This window comes from Lutra lutra, chromosome 1 (genome assembly GCF_902655055.1).
Source record: "Lutra lutra chromosome 1, mLutLut1.2, whole genome shotgun sequence".
NCBI classification, from domain to species: Eukaryota; Metazoa; Chordata; class Mammalia; order Carnivora; family Mustelidae; genus Lutra; species Lutra lutra.
The window spans coordinates 67,238,470-67,263,135 of NC_062278.1; the positions used below are offsets into that span (position 1 = coordinate 67,238,470).

Genomic DNA, 24,666 nt, shown 5'->3' on the forward strand with positions numbered 1-24,666 from the left:
GAAGTCTTTGGGGGTGCCTGGGTGGCTTAGTCATTAAGCATCTGCCTTTGGCTCAGGTCATGATCCCAGGGTCCTGGGATCAAGCCCCACATGGACCTCCCTGCTCAGCGGGAAGCCTGCTTCCCCCTCTCTCACTCCCTCTGCTTCTGTTCCCTCTCTCACTGTGTCTCTCTCTGTCAAATAAATGAATAAAATCTTTTAAAAAAAAAATGGGAGTTTCTGTCATGAAAAAATTTGGAATTTCACTAGTTTATGGACAATAAGTGTTCAAGGAATTTAGAACAATATCCACAGGCTCGCTGGAATAATGTGAGAAATTTCATAAAGGAGCAATCTGACAAGGGTCTTTATACTTGCACAAGATTTAGATTAGCAAGAGAATGGGAGTGATAAAGGAAGCTAAATAAAAGCAAAGAGGCCATAAAGACCAATATATTTCAAGGATAGTAGCACAGAAGATTTGGAAAGCTGACTATCTAGAGATAAGGCAAGACTATGGAAGTTCCTGAACATACTACTGAACTGAGCAGGCTTTTTTTCCTAGACTATGAGGAACCATAGAAGAATTGTGTGTAGGGAAAAACAAAATGACCAAACTGAACTGTGGGGTTATTCTAGTGCTGGTATGTGGAAGATGAGAAGTAGAATCTTACTAGTGGGTAAGCCAAATAATGGCAAGGGACTGACTAGAATAGTAGTGATGAAAAAGGGAAAGAAGTCACCAATCATCAAGGCAGTGAGGAGGAAAAAAAAAAATCAATGAAGTTTGATAACAACTAGATATGAGGTATGAGAGAATAGAAAAGTCTGAATGACAAGGTGAATGACAAAATCATTAGAAGGAAAAAGCAAAAAGGAATGGGAACCAAGAGAAAGGATTTCCACTGGGTCTTAAACTCAGGTCAGTCTTAGGTAAGAAGCCTTGCCAATTTGAGATAACAAATCAAGATCCAATAGGCATTTGGCAACAGGGGCCTAGTACTCACAAGAGTAAGAACTGAAGACAAAAGGTTTAAGAAAAAAAAAAAAACCTCTTTAGAATATTTGAGACATTCTAGAGCTAGTAGACTGTGCCTTTTCAGAGGAGTGATCATCTCATTTATTTTTATAGCCCTTCAAATTTGGCATAGTTGCTAGCACAGGGGTGACTATCAGTAAAAGACTGCATAAGTGGGAGAAGTAGAGAACAGAACAGAGCTGTGTGGCTTGTTAACAGCAGAGTCTACTTTAGAGCCCAGGTCTCCTGACTCTCAACTATAGACCATAAAATAAGAGATGAACATTCATGCATAGGATCCCCTAGAGAGCTAGTGTAAGAAATGAAAATAAACTAAACTGTGGGGATGGCTGGTTTAGGTGGATGAAAGACATAAGAAAATAGCAAAGAAAATTCAGAGTTATTTAGGAAAAAATAAATGATAGTGTCGCATCACAGATTCAAAGGAAATTTTAAGAAAGGAAGTATAGTCAATTGTTCAAATAGGCAAACACCACAGGTAGTGTTTCTCTGTTCTCCTACACCAGTGAGATCCAGGTCACTTTTTAAAAGTATAAATTGAGAAATTTTCATCTACTTTCACAACATTTTAACATCACGTATCACTCAGCAGTGGTTCAAAAATACTGCGCTCTTTAGTAAATTTTATCTCTATAAAATAGAAAAAAGGAAATAAAGTCTCAGGGCACCTAGGTAGCTCAGTCATTAAGCATCTGCCTTTAGCTCAGGTCATGATCCCAGGGTTCTGGGATCAAGACCTGTGTCGGGCTTTCTGCTCAGCGGAAAACCTGCTTTTCCCGCCCCCACTCCCCCTGTGTTCTGTGTTCTCTCTCTCGCTCGCGCGCTCTCTCTCTCTCTCTCTGTCAAATAAATAAATAAAAAAAAAGGACAGAAAGTCTCTATAATAAATTTGCACTTGAAGCAAAAAGAAATGAATGGAAAAAATACTCATTTACATCTATTGATAGCAACAAAATACATGAAATACCAAAGGTCTTACCTTAAATCTCTTGTCCTGCAATACTTTCTTGATGGCAACCAGTTCTCCTGAATCACAAAGTTTGGCTTGATATACCACACCAAATGATCCATTCCCAATCACTTTAGTGTCTGTATAGCTGACTTCTTGTGGCCTGTCTGGACCCTGCCCAGGAGTTGCCACCACTGTGGTTACCTTGCTGCCATCCTTGTCTCCTAAAAGAAGGAAGAAATAGAAAAATAAGAATTGTAAAGAATTAATTCATAAAAAAACAGAGAAAATTATTTAACTATACAAAGTAAACTATATTCTTTACTACAAATTATTTTTATTTTTTTATTTTTATTTTTCTTTAAAGATTTTTTTTGTTTATTTGAGAGAGCGAGAGAATGAAAGGGAGCATGAGAGGGGAGAGGGGAGAGGTCAGAGGGAGAAGCAGACTCCCTGCTGAGCAGGGAGCCCGATGTGGGACTCCATCCCAGGACTCCAGGATCATGACCTAAGCTGAAGAAAGTTGCTTAACCAACCGAGCCTCCCAGGCACCCCTACTACAAATTATTTTTAAATGCTCATCTTAGTTCATCATATAGAATTATTTCAACTATTTGTTTCAATTATAAGTAATTTTTTTAACCACTATTTATTCAGTCATTGTGTAGACGAGGCATCATGCTTAGTTTATATATATGACTCCATTTAATAAAAACAACAACCCCATGAGGTATACAGTACTGTTCCCATACAAAATTAATAGCAAGAATGTTAAATTTGGCCAAAGTCAAAAGTCAAATGGTGGATCCACTGGGGTTTGAATCTTTATCCATCCAACTCTACAGGCCCTAGTTCTTTTCTCAAGGCTTCCTTATTTTACTCAAAAATAAAATAGGTGCAGCTAAAAATATCTAAATATGTTGACTATATTCAGACCATTCTGCCTTTAGGAAGGGAAGGCTTTGAGTTTTTGCTTCTCTGCTATCTTATTTCTTTTTAAGAAAATAGAATACTTCTCAGAGAAAGGTTAGATGGGGAAAAGGAAGACAGAGTGTTAATTTGGGGTAAGAGATGTAAAAGATAAAAGAAAAACCAAACCCATTCTGAATTAAGTCTCATTTGTAAGTAGTTCACTGAAGTTCTGTGGTCTCTGCCCACTCAATGGCTCTTGCCTTACCTTTTGCACTCTTCTTCCTCTCCCAGTAATAATCCAGAGTCTCTTCAATTCAAGCTCAAGAGCCACCTCCTATTTGACTAGGCAGAGTTCACATAATCTTATTCTCCAAACTCTTAAACTATTCTAAACCATACTATGCTACCTAGAACCTGATTCTAAAAAGCTTTAAATTGTTCTTTCAATGATTTCAGAATACATACAGATTCTAGTGAGTACATTGTGAAGTAGCAATTATAATTTGTGCTTTTTCTCTCTTCCCTGAGAAATCTAAACCCTATTCTCAGTATATGTAAGTCCTTAGACTCAGACTAAACTGCACTTTTTCCTTTTTTCCTCTTCTACTCTTCCATTATATCATTTTTATGATGCTATCTGAATTCATCTAACCTAATAAAAGAAAAAATAATGCAGTTTCTAACTCCAGATACCAAGCCCAGATTATGAAGTATTCATTTGTAACTCACATATAAAAGAATGAAAAAATAATCATCTCTTTTTCCAATGGTTTCAATTTTTCCCCATTATAAAATTACCAGGTAAATGAATATCGAAATGTTACTGGCATATTTACCCAAAGTGTATAACTATTTTAGTTCACAGAGGTACTAATATAGATGAAAACCAATATGCAATATCTGTGACTGATTAATTCTCCTGCTTATAAGGCAGCATTCATGAAAGACACAAAAGCAATGAAAGATTCCTACTTTAAGACCTAGGTGAATTACAGGCAATCTATATTATATATAATAGCATGATTGACTACCTTAAATATGTATGTTTTTGGTTCCAAGGTATAACACCCAACAGGTATGACAGCACAAATCCAACATCACTTGAAGAAAGATAACTCAAATCTTGTCAACACCATCACTGTTATTCATAACAGTATTATATGTACTTGAAATGCATGCAAATCCCAGCAGAAGCCCAAGTATATATAGCAGTTCTCAGTGCTTTCAAATGATCTCTTCACATTTTACTTCCTAGTAAGATAAATCTCAAATATTTTATAAGACCTAATTAAATCAAATCTCAGTTCTAAATCATCATGCTCAACTCCCCAAATATTCCATATTACCGTCACTTTTGAGCATGTTAATGTTAATTACAACTTTTCAGGTTGACTATAAACTTTACATTATTTTCTTCTTCATTTGTAAAATAAACCTATCTCTACTTGTATTACACAACATTCCTCTAAAGACAGAATCATAGTCTTCTAAACTTAAACTCTAAATGAAGAGCTCTAAAAATGGTTGAATTCAGAAAGAATAAAATCCAAGGTATTGAATATATTTTCTTATCCAACTGCCCAAAGAAAATAAGAAACAAAATTGATTTCAACAGCCTGACTCTTCCCTAGATCATCCAAGTCAAAAGCATAACACCAAAAAGTATATATTTCAAGAACTATTAATAATTCCACTGAACAAGTTACTTGTAAAATCTCACAGGTTTAATCTACAAAACAGAGCATTATTGTTTTTTTTTAATTAAAATAACAGATTTTAAGAACGGCTGCTGCATTTCACAATTTTAATTGAAAACAAAAGCTGAGGTGTAAACAAAAACTACGCTTTTCTACTGTATAACCATATTTCAATAAAGAAAATAGTAGCCACAGCTTTGAACTTGCTTCTATAAAAGAACTTAATATAAGCATATATAAACATTCCCCACTTGCCTCCTCAGACTGTATTTCTAAAGAAACCATAGCATTTCAGAAATAGGACTTCTAGAACCAGCTATGAAAGGTATCCATCGGAACCCTGAGATTTAAAATCTCTTCAACCTCAACTACTAAGTCTAGGGAACATCTAAACATCTAACTGTACTTTTTCTCATATCTAAATTATAATGCATAAATGAAATAATTCTGCAAAAATATTAAAGTGGGGTAGAAAGATAAATAGGTCCTACAGATGCTATCACTAGAAAGCACTCTTAAGACTTCTTAATTTAAAATTGCAAGTGAATATGTCCAAGGATCAATCCTTTCACACTCTTATACACCTAGTAAAAAAGGTAGACTTAACCATCTTAGCAGAAATTAAAGACTTATTCTATTCTCTTTTGAGCAGTTCAGAAATTGCTGAGAACTCTCACAGGCTATATTTTCTTCCAATACAAAATCCCTAAGTATACTAGGAACAATGGTTCTCAGGCTTTCTACCTCAAGCATTCTCGAATTTTTATTCAGAAATTATCAAGCTCTTCAGACTGCTTCATCACAGAACTGAAATAGAAGAGCTGTAAAGAATGGCAAGATAACACTGGGGATGACTTGGCATGAGCATCAGCACATGGGACAGTCAGCAGCTAGTGTGCCAATGAAAAGCATGTCACTATTTGGCATTGTAGTTTGCCGAGTTAGCAATAAAACAGCTGTATAAAATTTCACTGTATAAAGAACCATCCAATTCATTGTTTCATCTACTCTCATAAAAAAATGCAGGAAGACATTACATTACTATGCAAATGAGGAAAGTAAAATTAAGAGTTTGACTTGTCCAATATCATAAAGCTTTAAGTAAAAAGAACTCCTCACTTGCCTCATACTGCCTCTGCTATATTTTACAACCTTCCTAATACAGCTGAAAAACTTAACTTCATGTATTATTGCCCCCCCAAGAAGCATATATTTCTGAAAATATAATGTGAAAAGATCAGCTCTGAAGCAGTAAGAAATAAGACAATAAATGATAATCTGTTACAGTTTCCAGGCCTCAACCATTCACTTACTAATAGCTAAAGAGCTATTTCCAAAAATACTTTGGTAACCTTAGATTTTGGAACTTATCCCAAAGCAAAAGCATATGGAAAACAAAAATGTAAAGTAATCGATTTTGTGATGTTCAAACAATTTAACATCTGCTACTAGAAACTGTATAATTTTGTATCTTAGCAACAAAGCATTAAAAGCAACGGGCCAAAATCCTCACGAAAAGCTGGAAATCAACAAATCTCATTAAAAAAACAAAAATAACAACAACAAACAATACTAAATTTCCCAGAACACATGATACAGTGGGTCTCATACCAATTACAACAAAACTGTCTCCTTAAAAAAACACCACTGTCTTACAGGTACAACATAACAATGGGAACAGCTCAGCTTCAGGAGGCCCTATCTCCTACCAGAGGACTCCTGGGATTCTCTATTACAATTAAAATTTACTCAGGGAATATAAATTTCCTATTATAGTTAGAAAATAATATTAAATCTTAAATATATAAACAATAAACTCCTTATAAGCAACAGAAAGATGACATGAACAACAGAATAACCACGTTCTACTGAAGGTGTTAAATACAGAATATAATTTTTTAAAAGCCTTAGGCATATCCTAAAATAATATGTGTGAGCTAGTATCCAATCTCTCAAACACAGGTTTGTACCTTGTAAGCAGCACCTTGTGTTTACATTTTTTAAAGTCTTCTGAAGTCACTCCTCAAACCAATTCACCTTGAGAGGAACAAATGTTACAGTGTAACACTGACCACACCCAAAGTGTGGCATGAGCATCCCAAAACCAAAAGGCCACTTCAAGCATGTTTAAATACTTAGAAGGTATCTGACACTGACATTCTAATTTTATATGAATGATAAATCTCACTCATACTTTAGCCATTTGATTTGGGTTTCTTAAGATTTAGAGTTAAGGAAAAGCAACAACTACAACACTTTTTAACTATGAGGCTTGTAGAGATGTTAATAGCCTCACTACGGACACAAACTGAACAAAGTCAATAATGACTATCTAAATATCCTCCTTTTAACTCAAGAATAACCTCTCCACTTAGGAATAATAGAGAGTTAAAAGTCTGTAACAAAAGCACAGAGAAACCAGCAAGCCACTGTGACTAAAAGGAAGATATGAAATATTGTTAAGAAGTTTTTTGTTGTTGGGGCTCCTGGGTGGCTCAGTGGGTTAAATCCTCTGCCTTCAGCTCAGGTAGTGATCCCAGGGTCTCTGCTCAGCTGGGAGCCTGCTTCCTCCTCTCTCTGTCTGCCTCTCTGCAATAAGCAGAATCATATAAAAAGTAAGGAACTGAGGTCCACAGAATGAAAGGTGGACAAATTAAAAAATAAATTTATTCTTGGCATGAAATAGGGCCTCTACTTTATGACCCGGAAGCTCTAGTAAGAGTGAATCTGCTCACAACCTTGGAGCAAGACTTGGTAGAAAGGAATGCTAATCAAGCCCCGCAATCAGCGAAATCAACCCCGATGATCAATAGCATGATAAAAAATGTAAGGCAATTTCTATGAAATCTTCATACGATAAAAATCTTTCTGTCAGAGCCTTTTCCCTTAGACACCATTCATCTCCACATGATTCTATGTAAAGGGCTGGGAAAAAAAAACAAACTAAAGAATTACTAATTTCCTTTGGAGATAGGAAGAGTAAACAAAAGGAAAGGCAAGGAAAACAAAATGGACAGATATCACACATGGACTGACTTTGGAAAACTTTCCCTATATGCCACTTCTAGACATAGAAAGGAAAACAGGGTGGCAAAGGATAAAGATCAGGGGAAAAAAAAAAAAAAAGGATAACAGACTCAACAGTACGATAACACCACATTTTAATCACAGAGATATACCTACCAATGGGATTAGTAAGCATCAATTCTGAAAGACCATAAAATTCCCCTTAAGAAAAAAAAAATTCAGTCAAGTTTTTGTGCTAGAGGCATAATGGTATTATACAGAACTGCTCTGTGGTCTTATCAAGGTTTGAATCACATATTCTACCACTTAATATCTATAAAATGGAGATAGCTGCTACTTCATAGGGCTATTGTAATGATTAAGTAACATAAGTTAAGCATTTTAAGTGCATGCCCCACAGAGAGTGCTCAATAAATTATAGTTTCTCTGAACTTTGAATTATTGGCCATGGAAATAGAAAAAAAAACAATACTTTGCCCTGCTATGCTCTTTCAACACTCAGTACATGCCCTACTAAAGTACTTATCACAACATTCTATAATTATTAAGAGTCTAAGCCCCTCACTTGACTAAGGAGATCTTAGGAAAGCCAAACATTATCTGAATCATTTCCATTTCCCCAGTGCTTATTAGCACAGGGTTCAGCACAACACAGGTGCTCAGCAAAGGTTTACGTTGAATTTATGTAGAATTACTTAAGCACAATTGTTAGGATTTGGAAACTATTTCATGCTAAACATTATTAAGCAGTGTGCTGACTTCTTATGCTTGCCATTGATCAGACACAAATCCCCAGGGATAAGGTATATACAATGGTTTTACCAGTAGTAAAACAGAATGGAATGCTTACTGGAAATATGGTTAACAACATGCAGCCAAAACAAATAACCCAATTTGCCCCATGTGTATTTATTTACAAGTAGGAGAATTAGTCTGTTTCATAACCATTTCCCAAATAATTCTGGTTTTTCTGAAGCATCAATATGCAGCAATGGATAAGAACTCTGAGATATGAAGTTAACCTTCAGGGATAGGGGACACTTCTGAGGTCTAAAGTTCAATTTTTATCAACTTATATGTAAGTATATTCTTTTTTTAAAGAAATATCTATTTCAGGGGGGGTTGGGTGTACATGCATGAGCAAGGGCAAGGGACAGAGGGAGAAGGAGCAGGAGAATCTCTAGCAGACTCCCCACTGAATATATGAGCCCAGCCCAGGGCTTGATCCCATCACTCTGAGATCATGACCCAAGCCAAAATCAAGAGTCAGATGCTCAACCAACTGAACCACCCAGAAACCCTTATATGTAAGTATATTTTGAGTACCATTTTACAGTTTGTAAGAACCACTCACAGCAGACAGAAGAATCAATCACCTGGGAGAGTTTACTGAAAACTAAGAATTTCACCACTAGAGACTCAGCGGGTGTAGAGTGGGGCTCAGAAAATTACATTTTTAATAACCATGCCCAGTAATTCTTTCTTTAAAAATATTTATTTGAGGGACGCCTGGGTGGCTCAGTTGGTTAAGCAGCTGCCTTCGGCTCAGGTCATGATCCCAGCGTCCTGGGATCGAGTCCCACATCAGGCTCCTTGCTTGGCGGGGAGCCTGCTTCTCCCTCTGCCTCTGCCTGCCATTCTGTCTGCCTGTGCTTGCTCTCTCTCACTCTCTCTCAGACCAAAAAAAAAAAAAAAAAAAAAATCTTTAAAAAAAAAAATATTTATTTGAGAGAGAGTGAGACGGGGGTGGGGCACAAGTGGGAGGAACAGGGAGAGGGAGAGAGAACCCTCAAGCATACTCCACACTGAGTGCAGAGCGGGACATGGCCAGATCTCAAGACCCTGAGATCATGACCTGAGCCGAACTAAGAGTCAGATGCATAAATGATTGTGCCACTCGGGCACTCCATCCACCCCCCTAATTCTTTTTTTTTCACCACCCCCCCTAATTCTTAATGCAGTTCCAGCCACCATACTGTGAGAAAGAACCATAATACCATTTAATCCCTTGTGACATACTCATGATGATCATTTAACAAATGGAAGAAACTAAGGTGTTCAAAAAAGGTTTGGTAATTTACCCAAAGTAACTCCCTTCAACAAATGGTACCCATAGGATTCAGAACTTTTAAAACCTATACCCTACTACATTACTTTGCTTTAAGACCAAGGTATAAAAAAAATACACAGGAGTTGAGGTCCTAAAATCAACTTTTTGTTTTCACCAAAACTGAATATTTCAAATACTGTACAGAAGATTCTAACACAAGTATCTGTTAGATAGGTAAATTCTAATTCAAAGTCAAAGTTCTAGTTCAAAATATCCATATTCCCTTTGAACTAATTTTAACTGACTCAATTTTTTATAGTCTCTTAAAGAACAAGTTTTACTTTAAACCAAACAAACCAAAAATCAGAATGAACCCTGCTAATTTTCAACAGCCTGAATTTAAATATTATTTTACTTAAGAACCATGAACTAGAATCAAGCATATTTTTCATTTTTTCTAACTCCAGTGAACTGGAATAAAAGCAAACCAAACCCAAAATGAATAAATATTTCACTTGGTCTTAAGCCCTCACTTGAAATAATATCAAAATTCATTTTAGAAATAGGTTTATTTCCTGTGAAAGTCTAACAGGCTTTTGCAGCATGTATGTAAAGAGCTTCAGATTTTAGGATTTACATTTGAATCTTTTAAGTTTGGGGGCATCTGGGTGGCTAAGTCAGTTAAGCGTCTGCCTTTGGCTCAAGTCTTGATTCCCGTGAGCTGGGGATGAGCCCAGTGTCTAGTGTCAGGCTCCATGCTCAGTGGGGAGTCTGCTTCTCCCTCTCCTTCTCCCTGCCTCCCCTCTGTGCTCTAGCATGCCCATGCCCTCTCTCTCTCTCTTTCTCTTAAATAAATAAAATCTTAAAAAAAAAAAAAAAGAATCTTTAAGTTTTAAACATATTTACCTGTTTGGTTTATAAACTGCCCAATTTGGGGGTTGGGGGGAGTAGGCAGTATATTTAAATTTTATTAATGAGGTAGTCTTCCATATTACCAAAAAAAATAGTTTATCATATATGGATGGAAAGACTAAACAGCAAATGCTTAGACAAAAGAAACAAATAATTACTTTAAAAAACTCAATGACTGGGGCACCTGGTTGGCTCAGTGGGTTAAGCCTCTGCCTTCTGCTCAGGTCATGATCTCAGGGTCCTGAGGTCGAGCCCCGCATCAGGCTCTCTGCTCAGCAGGGAGCCTGCTTCCCTCTCTCTCCTCTGCCTGGCTCTCTGCCTACTTGTGATCTCTCTCTCTCTCTGTGTCAAATAAATAAATAATCTTAAAAAACAAAAATAAAAACAAAAACACAATGACTCACTAATCCAGTGGTCACGCTTCTAGCAACTTCAGTCTTAAATAGCAACAAATCGAAAAGAAAGCCAGAAAACAAGCTCTAATAGGCTGATATATTTTATTCTAGTCTTTAAGTGAGTGTAATATTAAAACCAACACTCTACAATTTTTTTAGTGAACTAGGCCTGTTTTCAGCATACCTCACACACCCTTCATCCTCAATACTGCCTTGGGACGACCCAAATCCGTGCAGTGTAACAGTTTGCTCAGTCTTGCTTTCCTCTGAACTATGCACCAAAGTCATCCCTACCCCCAAATCCAAATTGCTTTTTCCTATAGCACATCATACAAATTTATATACATTTTTATATGCATTTTAAAGTGGAAGTTATTAATCTAAGATTTTCTGTTAAATTTCAAACAGTGGTGGGGAGGAAGAAGGCAGGACGGGATTTATTTTCTCTCTGAAGACTTGCTTGTTTTAGATTGGTCCTATATGCTTTACCAATTACAATTTAACAATATTCGATCTATCAGGGCAACAATCATTTTATCACATGCTGTAGCCCCATTTTATGCCTTATGCACATAGGTTGTAAAATATTTTTCATTTATAAGTGAACAAATTCCTACAGGATTCCATGATACTTTGGAAACTGCTAAAGGTCTGAAAGTCATTAAAGTAAGTACCTCTAACTCCTCTAAGATGATACAGGACTCTGTAGTCACCTCTCAAAAAGCTGAGTCATTCAACAGACTTAGAAGCAAATGTAAAAACAAATTCACAGATTTGACAATTTTCCCTGGGACCAACTTTGATCACCATAAACCACCATCAGCCATCATCATCACAAATATTTGTTAACCACTTTACAGTTTATAAACATGTTTACACCTCTTACCTTACTTTACCCAGGCAATAGTACTATGGAGGGAGAACCAATACTAAATGGAGAAAAGAGAACTGAAGCTCAAAAGATAAGTAAAATTGCTCTACATTATACAATGATATTGAAAACTACGACCCAGTTCATCCAGTTCCCAAGTTTAGTATACCTGCCATACTTATAAAAATGGAAGCAAATCAAGCCAATTATTTCTATTTCAAATAAGTTCACAAAAATAAGTCCAACATAACCACATATTTTAAGTAAATGTCCTCATACCTTTTAACATGTCCTGCAAAAATATCTTATACTATAAAACTGCTTCATCTTGCCTGAGCTATAATGCTCCATGAGAGACAAATAATCTAAAATGAGTAAAAGAAGAGCCAGAATTCTGAGGAAAATCAAGTCAATGAACTGGCAGCATACATTTAAGTACCTGAACAGATGTATTAGAATACAAAGTAATAATTCCCTGGTTAACAACAGCTGCTACTTTTTTTTTTTTAATATATTTATTTATTTATTTAACAGAAGTCACAAGTAGAGGCAGATAGAGAGAGAGGAGGAAGCAGGCTCCCCGCTGAGCAGAGAGCCCATGCTGCTACTTTTGTAGGAATACAAGGAATAAAAGTTTCCTGCTTTTATTTATTTGGTCTAATTTATCCTAAATAGGAAATACTAGGAACTGAAAAAGCAGGGAAGCAGAATTTTTCTAATCAATGAACAAAAAAGGAATGTGAGAACAATCCCCCTACATCACTCAGTTTTAGGAATCTCCTGTTGATTTGGCTAACCTACTTTTACTTCTCAGAAGTTTAAAGGTAATAGAGAATATTTGTTGAAGGAGGAGGAGGAGGGGAAAAGAGAGAAGGGGGAGAAGAGAAGGAGAAAGATGAGGAGGAGGAGGAGGAGGAGGAGGAGGAGGAAGAATTGGATTTACTTTTTTAAAAACACTCCTAATGGAGTACCTGGGTGGCTCAGTTAATAACTCTGCCTCAAGTCAGGTCATGATCTCAAGGTCCTGGGATAGAGCCCTGCCTCAGGCTCCCTGCTCAGCAAGGAGTATGCTTCTCCCTCTCCCTATTTCCCTACTCCTGCTTGCGAGCTCTATCTCAAATTTTTTTTTTTAAAGATTTTATTTGTTTGACAGATCACAAGTAGGCAGAGAGGCAGGCAGAGAGAGAGGGGGACGCAGGCTCCCTGCCGAGCAGAGAGTCCGATGTGGGGCTCGATCCCAGGACCCCGGGATCATGACCTGAGCTGAAGGCAGAGGCTTAACACACTGAGCCACCCGGCGCCCCTCTATCTCAAATTTTAAAATCTTTTAAAAAATAATAAAATAATTTAAAAATAAAAATAACTAAAAGTACTCCATATGTATATAATATTTGGGTGGTGCCGTCCCACATGACAAAAAACTAACTCTGAAATATATGCATAATATAAACACCAAAGTAGACCACTGGTCTAAACAGCTTCCAAAGATACCCAGGCCCAGCAACTGACAAATACAGGGATGTTTAACCCAAGACACTTTCTATCTTCTCTCTCTCCCAAATCTTCACATTCTCCCCTCCCTTAAACTTGCATTATTCTTCTGTCAATTAAATCCACCTCTGGCAATACCCTATGTTACTCCATCTTTTCTTTCCCTCAAGTCTTGGAGGAAACTTTTTCTCTTTCCCTTCCCTCCTCTCATCATTCAACTCAAGAGCTAAAATAATGTAATAATAATAAAAATAATATAACCTTAACTATAGCTGGTAAGCAAAAGGGTAGCACTTCTGTTCTATACCAGTTAAGAGAAAGTAAAGCCATAAGTTGAAAAGCCAATGCTATCAACCTATAAAGCTCCTGAAAGTAACCAGAAAGATCTCTCTACCTACTCCTTATTTCCCTCAAATTAAATCTCTTTATCAATCAAGTACCAACACTTAGAATAATCTTTTCAAAGCTACTATTGGGGGGAGGGGGATGTTAGTTTTGTTTAGTTACTATCCCTGCAATATTATTATTTTCTACTTTTTTCACTATAAATATGTATATATCTGAGCTAAGTTATAAATTATGGTTTAGGCTTTTATAGGACAGCCTGCCTGGGAACCTCATTTTTATTCTACATACTTAACAAAACTTTTAATGTAAAAATATGTTCTAATTTCCAAAGCAAGTGATGAACTTTTAGAAGACACTCTGTTTATAGGCTAAGATTTTTCTGTGTAATCTGGCGTGGGGGTGGGGGGAATACACCTCAAGTATTATATTTTAACTTATTAAACTGTTAAAGTGGAAATGGGGTAGGGTAGATCCTAAGAATTTTACAGGAATCTCATTAACAATGAAAAATAAAATAGCCAGGTATGAACTGAGTCACTTATTCCATTCCTGCAAAGGGCAACACAAATTTTCAAATAGTGATTAATTAATTTTTTAGCTTACAGTTATATGAGTAATGATGTACATTTATAGTTAATAAGGAATACGCTCATGACAAAAATATATTAAATGACATTGTCCCCACTGATTCTAACCAGTTGGAATCAAATCCATATTGGTTTTTATATTTGCCCCTTTGCCTCCCTCTAAAAACTAGCTTAACATCCCTTAATACTCTTCCCATAAAGATGGACTTTAGAGAACCTAGCAGTATCATTCAAATAGGGCAAAGGACATGCCCTAGGCCCACCTCTACACAGAAGAGTACTGACAGATCAACTCAGTAAATTCATAAAACAGAGTCCACTTAGCATTTCTTCCTACAAAGCTCTACTAGAAGAGATGCTAACTGGGCTCTGTTAAATAAAGGCCACTGGAATGACACAGTCCTACACTCACAGTGGGACTATAATAAGTCTTGGTTCCTACTGTCACTGCCTAAGAAGTATGGCTAATCCTCCCAGTGGATCACAGAAGGGTATGCTGGGTACACCCCATGCTAGGGCAGAGTATTTCCCACACTGCTGACTCATGACTTCAAGTGACAGAAGTCAAGTGGACTTAAAGGTAGGAAACACTTTCTCTTAAAAAAGAACTTTTATCCTTGAGAAACGACTACATTACTAACGTTGCCTTTTTGGATGGTCTTTATCATCTCCTACTATTACCTACCTGACCTAATGATAAACCAGGACAGGACCAGCATGAGTCAGCTAACAATGACTGCTCGCTAAATTCCTTTTATAACCATACCTCCAACAATGCTTCTGCAGTCAGAAGAACATCAGTGGAAAAGTGAGTTCCATTTAAAATGAAAGCAAGAGAGAGAAAGAGATGCAATTCTATACTTCCAGTACTTGTACTTTAATAAATCACTCTTGTGTGGCTTTGTAAATTACTAATTCTCTCATGTATGTTTATGCCATGCATATTCTTTCTGTTTTGTAAGTATTCTCTCATGTTAATGGTGACTATTAGGATGACAAAAAGTTTCAAAAATCTTGAGAACAGAAAAGGAAAGAAGATACAACAGAATTTTTTTGTTCAAATATATTGTCATTATTAATTCATTACATGCTTAATAAGCACTATCTATGTACCAGACTATGCAAGGACTAGGAACACAAAAAAAAATGAGTAAGACAAACAAGGGCCCTTTGTTTATGGAGGTTTCTGTTCAAAGAGAATTTATTTATTAATAAAAATCCAGATTCAGTATTTATTCAAAATCTGGATTCAGCATCTCTTATAAGATTATAGAGCCGAGTACCTTAACAATTATTTTCACTCAAACCTTACTTAATCTTAATAATCCTCCCGTGAAGTGCATGAAATTACCTTCATCTCACAGATGAGGAAACCAGGCTCCAAGAAGAGTCTTATTAGAGATCACAAAACTATTAAGGCCACATTAAAATAGCTGTTCTAATTCCAAGTGTCAACTCTATCCCTAATGTATCAACCTGCTTCTAAGAAAAAACCAAATAGGAAAAGATATTAGTGGATGCCCAGATTACTAAATTAACTTGAATTCCTTTGTAGAAATAAACTAAAAAAAATCTTCAAAAAACATTCTGATGCAAACAGGAACCAAGAGTGAACATATGCAAACGGACCAAGAGTCCACTGAAACTTTTCCAAGTTGAGCTGCAAGACTCCATCGATAGCCTCCATTCTGTACAACATTCATAGCTTCACAGGTAAAATATATTTTAATAAAAGTTACAAAATAAATATTTGTAGAGCCATCCTATTTTCTAACCAGTTTGCATTATAAAACTGAAACTACACGGGGCGCCTGGGTGGCTCAGTGGGTTAAGCCGCTGCCTTCGGCTCAGGTCATGATCTCAGAGTCCTGGGATAGAGCCCCGCATCGGGCTCTCTGCTCAGCAGGGAGCCTGCTTCCTCCTCTCTCTGCCTGCCTCTCTGCCTGCTTGTGATCTCTCTGTCAAATAAATAAATAAATAAATCTTTAAAAAAAAAAAAAAAACTGAAACTACATACCCATTAAAGAGTTCTACAGTAGACACAGTTTAAGGCTTCAGAGATTTGATACAGTACATAGTTCTATAGATCAACAAGGTCAATAGAAAGCCATCTAATCCATTACTCTTAAAGTGCCACTTTAAACTTCATCAAGAAGAAAAATATTATTTACCCTATATTGAGACCCCAACACATAACCAACCCCTAGTTGCACTCCTCTGTTCAAGTACCTATATCACCTAAAAGGGAGCAAAGCAAACATTAAGGGAGAGAAGAAATGTACCTAACAATCCAAGCACCATGACAGACAGAGAAAAAGTGGTGAACCTCGGAAGCCCATAATAGCAGCTGAACCTCACCAATTTCATTAAGATATCTATCAAAGCAAATGAAGCAACAGCCTCCTGCAATTAACTGTGTTGCTAGTAGACAGTAGGATCCAGTAATTTAGAAACACCCTTGGAAAACTGAATTCCAAATAAAAAAGAATATTTTAGTTGTGTTATTCGACTTCTTGGGTGGAGTAAATACTCTAGATAACCTGGCCAGCAACATAAGTGGACTCCAGAAATTAACCTGATACAGAGAGTCTTAAGTTTTCCTATACTAAGAAATTACCCAGATCCATATTTCTGAGAATAGACAATTCTTATGGTATCAGTCCAATAAATGTACACAAAGTGAATTAACTACGAATTTTCTAATTTTCCAGCTTACATTTCGACTATGAATAGTGTTCCTACATGTACACCCTCCCCCTCCTCTGAAAACTTCTCTCCCCTTCCAATGGGTTAAGTAACTGAATATATTCACCCAAGTATGTATTTCTCCCTAGACTGTGAAAACTCAGCAATAAATTATAAACTCCCTCTCTCATGGACCTACAGCCTAGTAAGAATAGCAAATATATTTATACAAGTAATTGTCCACTTATATATTAACTGAGGTAAGACTACATAAAAGAGAATTACAGGATGCAAGGGAGCCTATAATGAAGGATCTAGAGTCTAATCAGGGTTGGGCTGCCTTGAGAAAGTGGTATTTCAGTTGATATTTAAAAAGTGTGAAGGGGGGTTGGGGTGCCTGGCTGGCTCAGTCCTTATGCGTCTGCCTTCATCTGCCTTCGGCTCAGGTCATGATCCCAGGGTCATAGGATCCAGCCCAGCATCAGGCCCCCTGCTCTGCGGGAAGCCTGCTTCTGCTTCTCCCTCTCTCTCTACTGCTTCCCCTGCTTGTGTTCCCTCTCTTGCTGTGTCTCTCTCTGTCAAATAAATAAAATCTTAAAAAAAAAAAAAGTGTGAAGGGGCCAATAAGGTGGAAAAAATAATAAAGGCAGAGATAAAGAAAGACACTGAAGGAGTTTAGCAAAATAGAATAAAAGAAGGGTAGTCAGTCATAAAAGACTATATTATTAGATGACTCTGTTTATAGGAGGTCCAGAATAATCAAATCTATGGAGACAGAAGGTAACTTAGTGGTTACCTAGGGCTGGGGAGGTAGATGGAAAGGAAATAGGAAGCGACTGCTAATGGATTAAGATATTTCTTTGGGGGATGATGAAAATGTTTAAAAATTAGATTATGGTGATGGTTGCACAACCCTGTATATATATATTGGAAGGCAGCTATGCTCACCACTATACCACCAACGCCCTGTATATATATTAAAAGTGACCAAATTGCACACTTTAAATCAATGAACTTTATGGTATGTAAATTATATTATGGAAGAACTGTTAAAAATAAGATTAAATAAAAATACACTCTCCTTATAAGGAGGGGGCTACGGCTAATGTTTTTTACCTCCAAAAGCCAAGGAACTTCAGCAAAGGCAAAAAGACCCCATCTTCCAGGTTAACGTACTAAGTTGAGAGAAGAAACAAAACCCACAAAAGTGGGATGGACCTCTAGCTTGATGGTGGAAAAGATGTGCAGAAAGGACTGCACTGGCTAGGGAACTTCTCTATTTACCTTCCTATCACACCCCTCAGGCTACAGAAAAGTAAATTAAAAACAGCAGCCACATTCTTAGACCAGAAAGACACCCAAAATAAGGTTAAAAAAAAGAGGAAAAACTCACAGATGGACAGTATATCACAACAAAAGATCTGCAAAGAGCTGCCCAATTTAACTACAATAAGTTCAAAAACACCAACATAAACATAACTGTAGGGAAAACATGCTAAAGCCAAACCAAAAACCATATCTGGAAGAAAACCATCTAAAGCTCAGGAAAACATTCCTTCCGAGAGTTCAGTGCTACAGGAGAACTTAGGAAGAACACAAAATAAGTAAAACAAGAATACAAAGGCCATAAAACAATAGAAAATTTTTTAAAAAAAGAAAATTGTTTGGGTCCTTGTATTAGTTTCCTGTGGCTGCAGTAACAAATTACAACAGACGGGTTGCTTAAAACAACAGAAATTACTCTGTCACAGTCCTGGAGACCAGAAGTCTGAAATCAAGATGTAGTAATCCCTCTATAGGCTGTAGGACAGAATCCATTCCTTGTCACTTCTAGCTTCAGGTAACTGTCCATGTTACTTGACTTGTGGCCTCAGATACATCATTCCAATCCCCACCTCCATAGTCATAGAGCTTCTCAGTGTGTCTGTTCTCTTCTGTGTATATCTTACAAGGACACCTTTTAGTTGGATTTAGATCCCACCTGGATAATCCAGGATGGTCTCATTTCAAAATCCTTAATTTAATTGTAATCTGCAAAAACCCTTTTCCCAGATCAAGTAACATTCACAGGTTGCTAGAACCTGACATGAATATCTTTTGGGGTGCCATTTCTCAATTTGTTTCTTAGCTTACCAAAACAACAAGAGATCTAATAAACTACAAACAGAGATGGACAGAAGAAACTTGGTGAAAAATACATGCAGAGAAGAAAGGAAGTCACAGTAATACAGAGGGAATCAATGAAGAAAAACTGAAATAATTCTGGAGGTGATAATAAATGGAGAGAACAAAGATGATTCAACATAATGATAATTATTGTTCCAAGAATGGATTTCAATACTTGAACAGAAAAAGTAGTCAAATTTCCTTGAAAATGAGCAAACTGTATCTATAGGACAAAAAGATACAGTGCATACCAAAAAGAACTGACTCAATGACCAAAAGTATCTTGGTTATATGGATAAAAAAAAAAAAAATTCTATCAGGCATCGAAAACAAAAAAACTTAAGTCACCTACAAGCAAGGAGGGGACATTTATGGAAAAAACAACAGACCAGTTTTGAAAAACAGGCCAAGCTTTTTTCTACCATTGTTTGGCTTGTGACCTTGAGAAAGTCAAGGAACCTCCTTTCTAGACCTCAGTTACCCTCTGTAAACTGAAAGAATTGAATAAATATAAATTTTTATATCCTCTTCCACCTCTGAAAATGTACAGTTCCATGGCAGCAGATGACAAGGATAAATTTTAAACACTGGATTTTATAGCCTAGTTCTCACCTTCCAATTTCTAGTCAGTTACAGGGTGGGAAAGAAGGAACTTACTAAGTCATTCTTCCCATTCCCAAATATACCTACCATATTTTACCTAGCAAATCAGCAATTAAAAAAAAAAAGTACTCAAAGTAAAATAAAACTAGGTATTCTTGAACACAATTAGCTCATGCCAACTGAGTTCTTAGAAAGGTTTCATCAGTTTACAATTTTACTCTCAGTGTTGGGAGGATTAATATCTGACAACTGCTAAAAATGCGTTTACACAGTTCCCAAATATCAAGCAAGGATATTAGAAAAAAAGTCACTGAAGAAAGAAGTATTAGGAACAAGAAGGTATCTGCTGGAGCAAGAGTCACAAAAGATGAGGTACAGATAAGAGAGAACTGAGTAATGGTTTTCAATAAGAGCCAAAGAGCCCCTGTAAGGACTTGCTATTCAAGGGGGCCTTAAGTCCATAAACAAATCAACCATTGTTGAAATTCAGCAATAAATGTCACATCCATAAATATGTAGATATACATATATTCTTAAATATGAAGTCTTGTTTTATATGAGATCCTGCTTTGATTAAGTATAATTTTCCTAAAAAGCAACAGCAGCAACAACAAACTACTAAGACTTTCACCCAGTATTTCCCTTTCCAGGAATATCATGGGGAAAAAGGTAATCAAAAACTAACAAAAATGATTAAATTATATTATAATGAAGCACTATTTATAATATCACTAAATTGGAACCAATCTAGACACCCAATAATAACAGAATCATTAGGTAAATTAATGTACACCCTGAACAAAATATTTAACAGCCATTAAAATTACTTTTTTGGGGTGTCTGGATGGCTCAGTCAGTTAAGTGTCTGCCTTCGGCTAAGGTCATGATCTCAGGGTCCCGGGACAGAGCCCTGCCTAGGGCTCCCTGCTCAGTGGGGAGTGTGTGTCTCCCTCTCCCTCTGACACTCCTCCCCACTTGTGCTCTCTATCTCAAATAAATAAATAAAATCTTTAAAAAATAATAAAGTAAAATTAAGTTTTCAAAGAATACAGAAGTTATAAGAAAATATTCAAGATACAAGATTACATGAAAAAGCAGGTTACAAACTGCTGTTTATTATGTGATCCCGATTTTGAAAACAAATGTTACATAGATAAGCACCCCAAAAAGTAAACAAGTGCTTTCTCTGGATAGTGAGAATACAGGTAAACTTTTATTTTCCTTTTTGTACCACTTTGTAATTTTCAAATTCTCTACAATTAAGTATATACATTTTTTTAGATGAATTTACTTCAAGTTCTAAAAAGGTAACTTTTTTCATGAAAGTATTAATATAATCTAACATTTCTTCACTGGGTTCCAAAAAAATTCAAACATGCTTAAGGAACTATTTAAATTGACAATGAGTAAATGTTTACTACCCAAATGATTTAACCTTAGTTCTAAAATTGAGCATAAAAGCATTATGAAGAAACAGACTGAGTACCTTATTCAGGTCAAATGGTTATTCAAGTAAGCTCTGATTCTTGTACTTAATACAGAAAAGAATGACAAGAAAATAAGCTTAATAAATCATGAATTATGATGTATGTCTAAAAGATTTCCTAAAGTGTTGCATCTGTATTCAGATTCAACCTTTTTTTTTTTAAGATTTTATTTATTTATTTGAGAGAGAGAGAGAGATCACAAGTAGGCAAAGAGGCAGGCGGCGGGGGGGGGGGGGGGGGGGGGGCTCCCCGCTGAGCAGAGAGCCTGATGCAGGGCTCAGTCCCAGGATCCTGAGATCATGACCTGAGCAGAAGGCAGAGGCTTAACCCACTGAGCCACCAAGGCACCCCTCAGATTCAACTTTTATTAGCCACCCCGTGGACTATTCATTTAAATCCTAAAACAGTCAAGGAGGTATTACTATTTAACAGAGGAAAGAATTGAAGAGGTGACTCCAGAGCCTCACCACGTCACAAATGAAACCTGCTAAAGCTAACTTACCTCACCAAAAACTGTTATTCCCCCAACAAACTATTTAAAACCGTCCCACCATTAAGGCCATAGATCTCTCCAGCCTACTTCGACTTCAAGGACTAAATCTATTATCACGTCATATCCTTGTTTACCTACATCTTCACCAAAAATGCAAGCCTTTGCCATTTGTTATTATATATTCCTCCATCTACTCCATATAGCTTTCTTATCTAAGAAAACTCCTCAATCCTACCCCTTCTAGAATGTCCTCTCAATTACCAGTCTATAACCAGAAAATTCTACCTTCAGACCTTAAGGAAAATATAACTACCTCAAGGACACTACTTTCATAAACCCCACAAAGGCTATGGTCATTCAGTCCCTCCACACATCTCAAAATAATGTCCTCCTTGCTCCCTATTGCCATTTCAGGATCTTTGGTCATCCATAACAAAAAACAAACACTCCTAACTACTGGAGGCCCTATGTTGCTTCCTCTTCTACCAACTTCTATATGCTGCAGTTTTTCTAAGTTTGATCTAATCCCCTTTCTCTTCTGTCTCTATATTCTCCCCCAAATTATCTTAAGCATTCCCAGAACTTTAAATATTTGTTATTTAAATTATTATCACTTGAGACCTGTTGGTTCTCCAACTTGCTTCTGTAGCCTATTCTTTCAATAGTCTTTGAAAGACTTTGGAGAGCTCTATAATCCACTTTCCACTTCAGAATTACACTTGTCAGGGTTCCTGGTATCTCAGTCAGTCAAGCTCTGGACTCTTGGTTTCACGATCTCAGGGTTGCAAGACTGATCCCTGCATCAGGCTCTGTGCTGGATGGAGCCTGCTTAAAATTCTCTCTCCCCCTCTCCTTCTGCCTGCCCCTCCTTCCCTCATATATGTATGCTCTCGCTTTAAAAAAAAAAAAAAAAAAAAAAAGTTATACTTGTCTCATTCCTCTGATTAAAACACCTGAAAGGCTTCAAAATGTTTTACAAGACTCTGCAAGATCTGGTTTGATTCTCATCTCATGCCATTATTCCTCTGACTCACTGTCATTCAGTCACACTAGACTTCTTTCAATTTATTGAATACACAAAGCTCTTTGCTTCTTCAGGACTTCTTAATTGCTAAAATGTTCTTTTTCTAGCCCACTAGCCCATTCCTTTTTATCCTTTAAGCCTCAGTTTAAAGGCACCTTCTCAGAGATGACTTTTCTATCCAAATCCAAATTAATTTTCCTCTGTTATTATCCTCTCACCGTAACTAGTTCCTTTCCTTTAAAACACTTACCATAATTTATAAATAAGTAAATACATAAATAATATCCTAATCATATTAAGCATACAAACTGCAGAATGAATCAAACATCAATAAATGAATGGGATTACCCAAAACCATACAGCTAACATACAAAAGATCTGCCCAATCTAAATTTTTAATACACAGTAATAATGTCCCCACAACTCTCAAATGTAACTACATTTAATATTTAGATTTAATAATCCTTATTATAAAAGGATATAGTAAAGTTTCAAGACCTCTTAAAATGTAAAATTATAAGGACCAGAATACTGAGAAATGTAACAGAAGGTCTGGATTTTTGAGAAAGTTATAATTTCAATACTTCTCAAAATATTTCCAAAACACTTTCTTATGTGAATAAACAAGAGACAGACCACTAATTTAGCAAAGTTCCACATTTTAACTAATAGAATTTCTTGGAATGAAACATAGATAAAAATTCCCAGAAAAAGCAGTAATTTATATTCGTAAAACAGCCCACCAAAACCTATTTAACAATGGTTACATAGGCCTTAGTACTAAAACAGAGACCTGAGTTCTGCGTCCAAAAAGCAGGACTCTAGTGAAAGAAGGTAGAAGATAAAAAACAGAAGAGCTCATTTGAGTCCCTGGGTAACCAGCTTGTTTTTGGACTCTGCCAGATTCTAAGCCTTTTTTCCCCATGCCCAGACTGATGCATTCAAAAAGGGACACAGTATGAAGTGGGAGAAGGAAAAAAGTAGTATTTTATTAAACACCTGACAAGTACAGGGTTGGGCATATTGTATTTTACTTACTACCAATCCCACAATGCAGTTATTATCATCTTTTGTTTCCCAGGGAGTATTTAACCCTAATCTTATACTCTTACCACTATTTCTTAAGCAACCTACTCTAATTAAATAATCATATAATTAACTGTTTAGTGTACTGTCCACAAGAGTTAAGACATGTCTACATTTTCAACAGTTTTCATATAAAGAGCTCAAAATCTCTTGGGTGAAAGGATGACTGAGTCAATGAATGAATGAATAAATGGCCAAAATAAACTCAAGTATCATCTCCTCTGTACTTTCCTAACCATTCTAAACTACAATTATTCTTTCTGTGGAATGACACTGACTCTCTCTACTTGTGCTATTTAATACAATAGTCACTAAAATTGAAGCTATTAAACACCTAAAAGTGGTTAGTCTGAACTGAGATGTACTATAATACCTAACAAATCATGAGACTTAGTATAAGAAATAGAATGTACTTCAATAACTTTTATGCATATTACATGTTGAAATGTTAAGTCTGTAATATATGGGGTTAATAAAATCTATTACCTAAATTAAAATTCTACTTATTTTAATGTGACAATTAGAAAATTTTAATTTAATAATTAGAAAACTGCAATATATTTTTACTGAACAGCACTGATCTATACTGAAAATCAGTATATACCAGCTTATGTATTATCATTCTATAGCATCTCTTTTGTTACTTAAATATTCATGTGTGTATGTTTCCCTAAAATGAAGTGTTCCTAGGCTTATGATATTACAGTATGAACTGGAATATACCTTTTTTTTTTTTTTTTTTTTTAAGTTTTCTTTTTGGTCCCTGCCGGGCAAAATATAATGTTATTTGTTTCGGGGGAACAGGTCTATGAATCACCAGTCTTACACAATTCACAGCACTCACCACAGCACACACCCTACCTTT

General features: G+C 36.3%; 1 protein-coding gene across 3 annotated transcripts in view; it reads right to left on the bottom strand.

The window, feature by feature from the left end:
* GSK3B (glycogen synthase kinase 3 beta) overlaps nucleotides 1-24,666 on the bottom strand; it is a 222,505-nt gene that overhangs the window by 143,482 nt on the left and 54,357 nt on the right. For all 3 annotated transcript variants that reach the window (XM_047725992.1, XM_047725979.1, XM_047725988.1), the window contains exon 2: nucleotides 1,998-2,191. In XM_047725992.1, coding sequence (XP_047581948.1) covers nucleotides 1,998-2,191 — 194 coding nt within the window. The remainder of the gene's footprint in view (nucleotides 1-1,997; nucleotides 2,192-24,666) is intronic.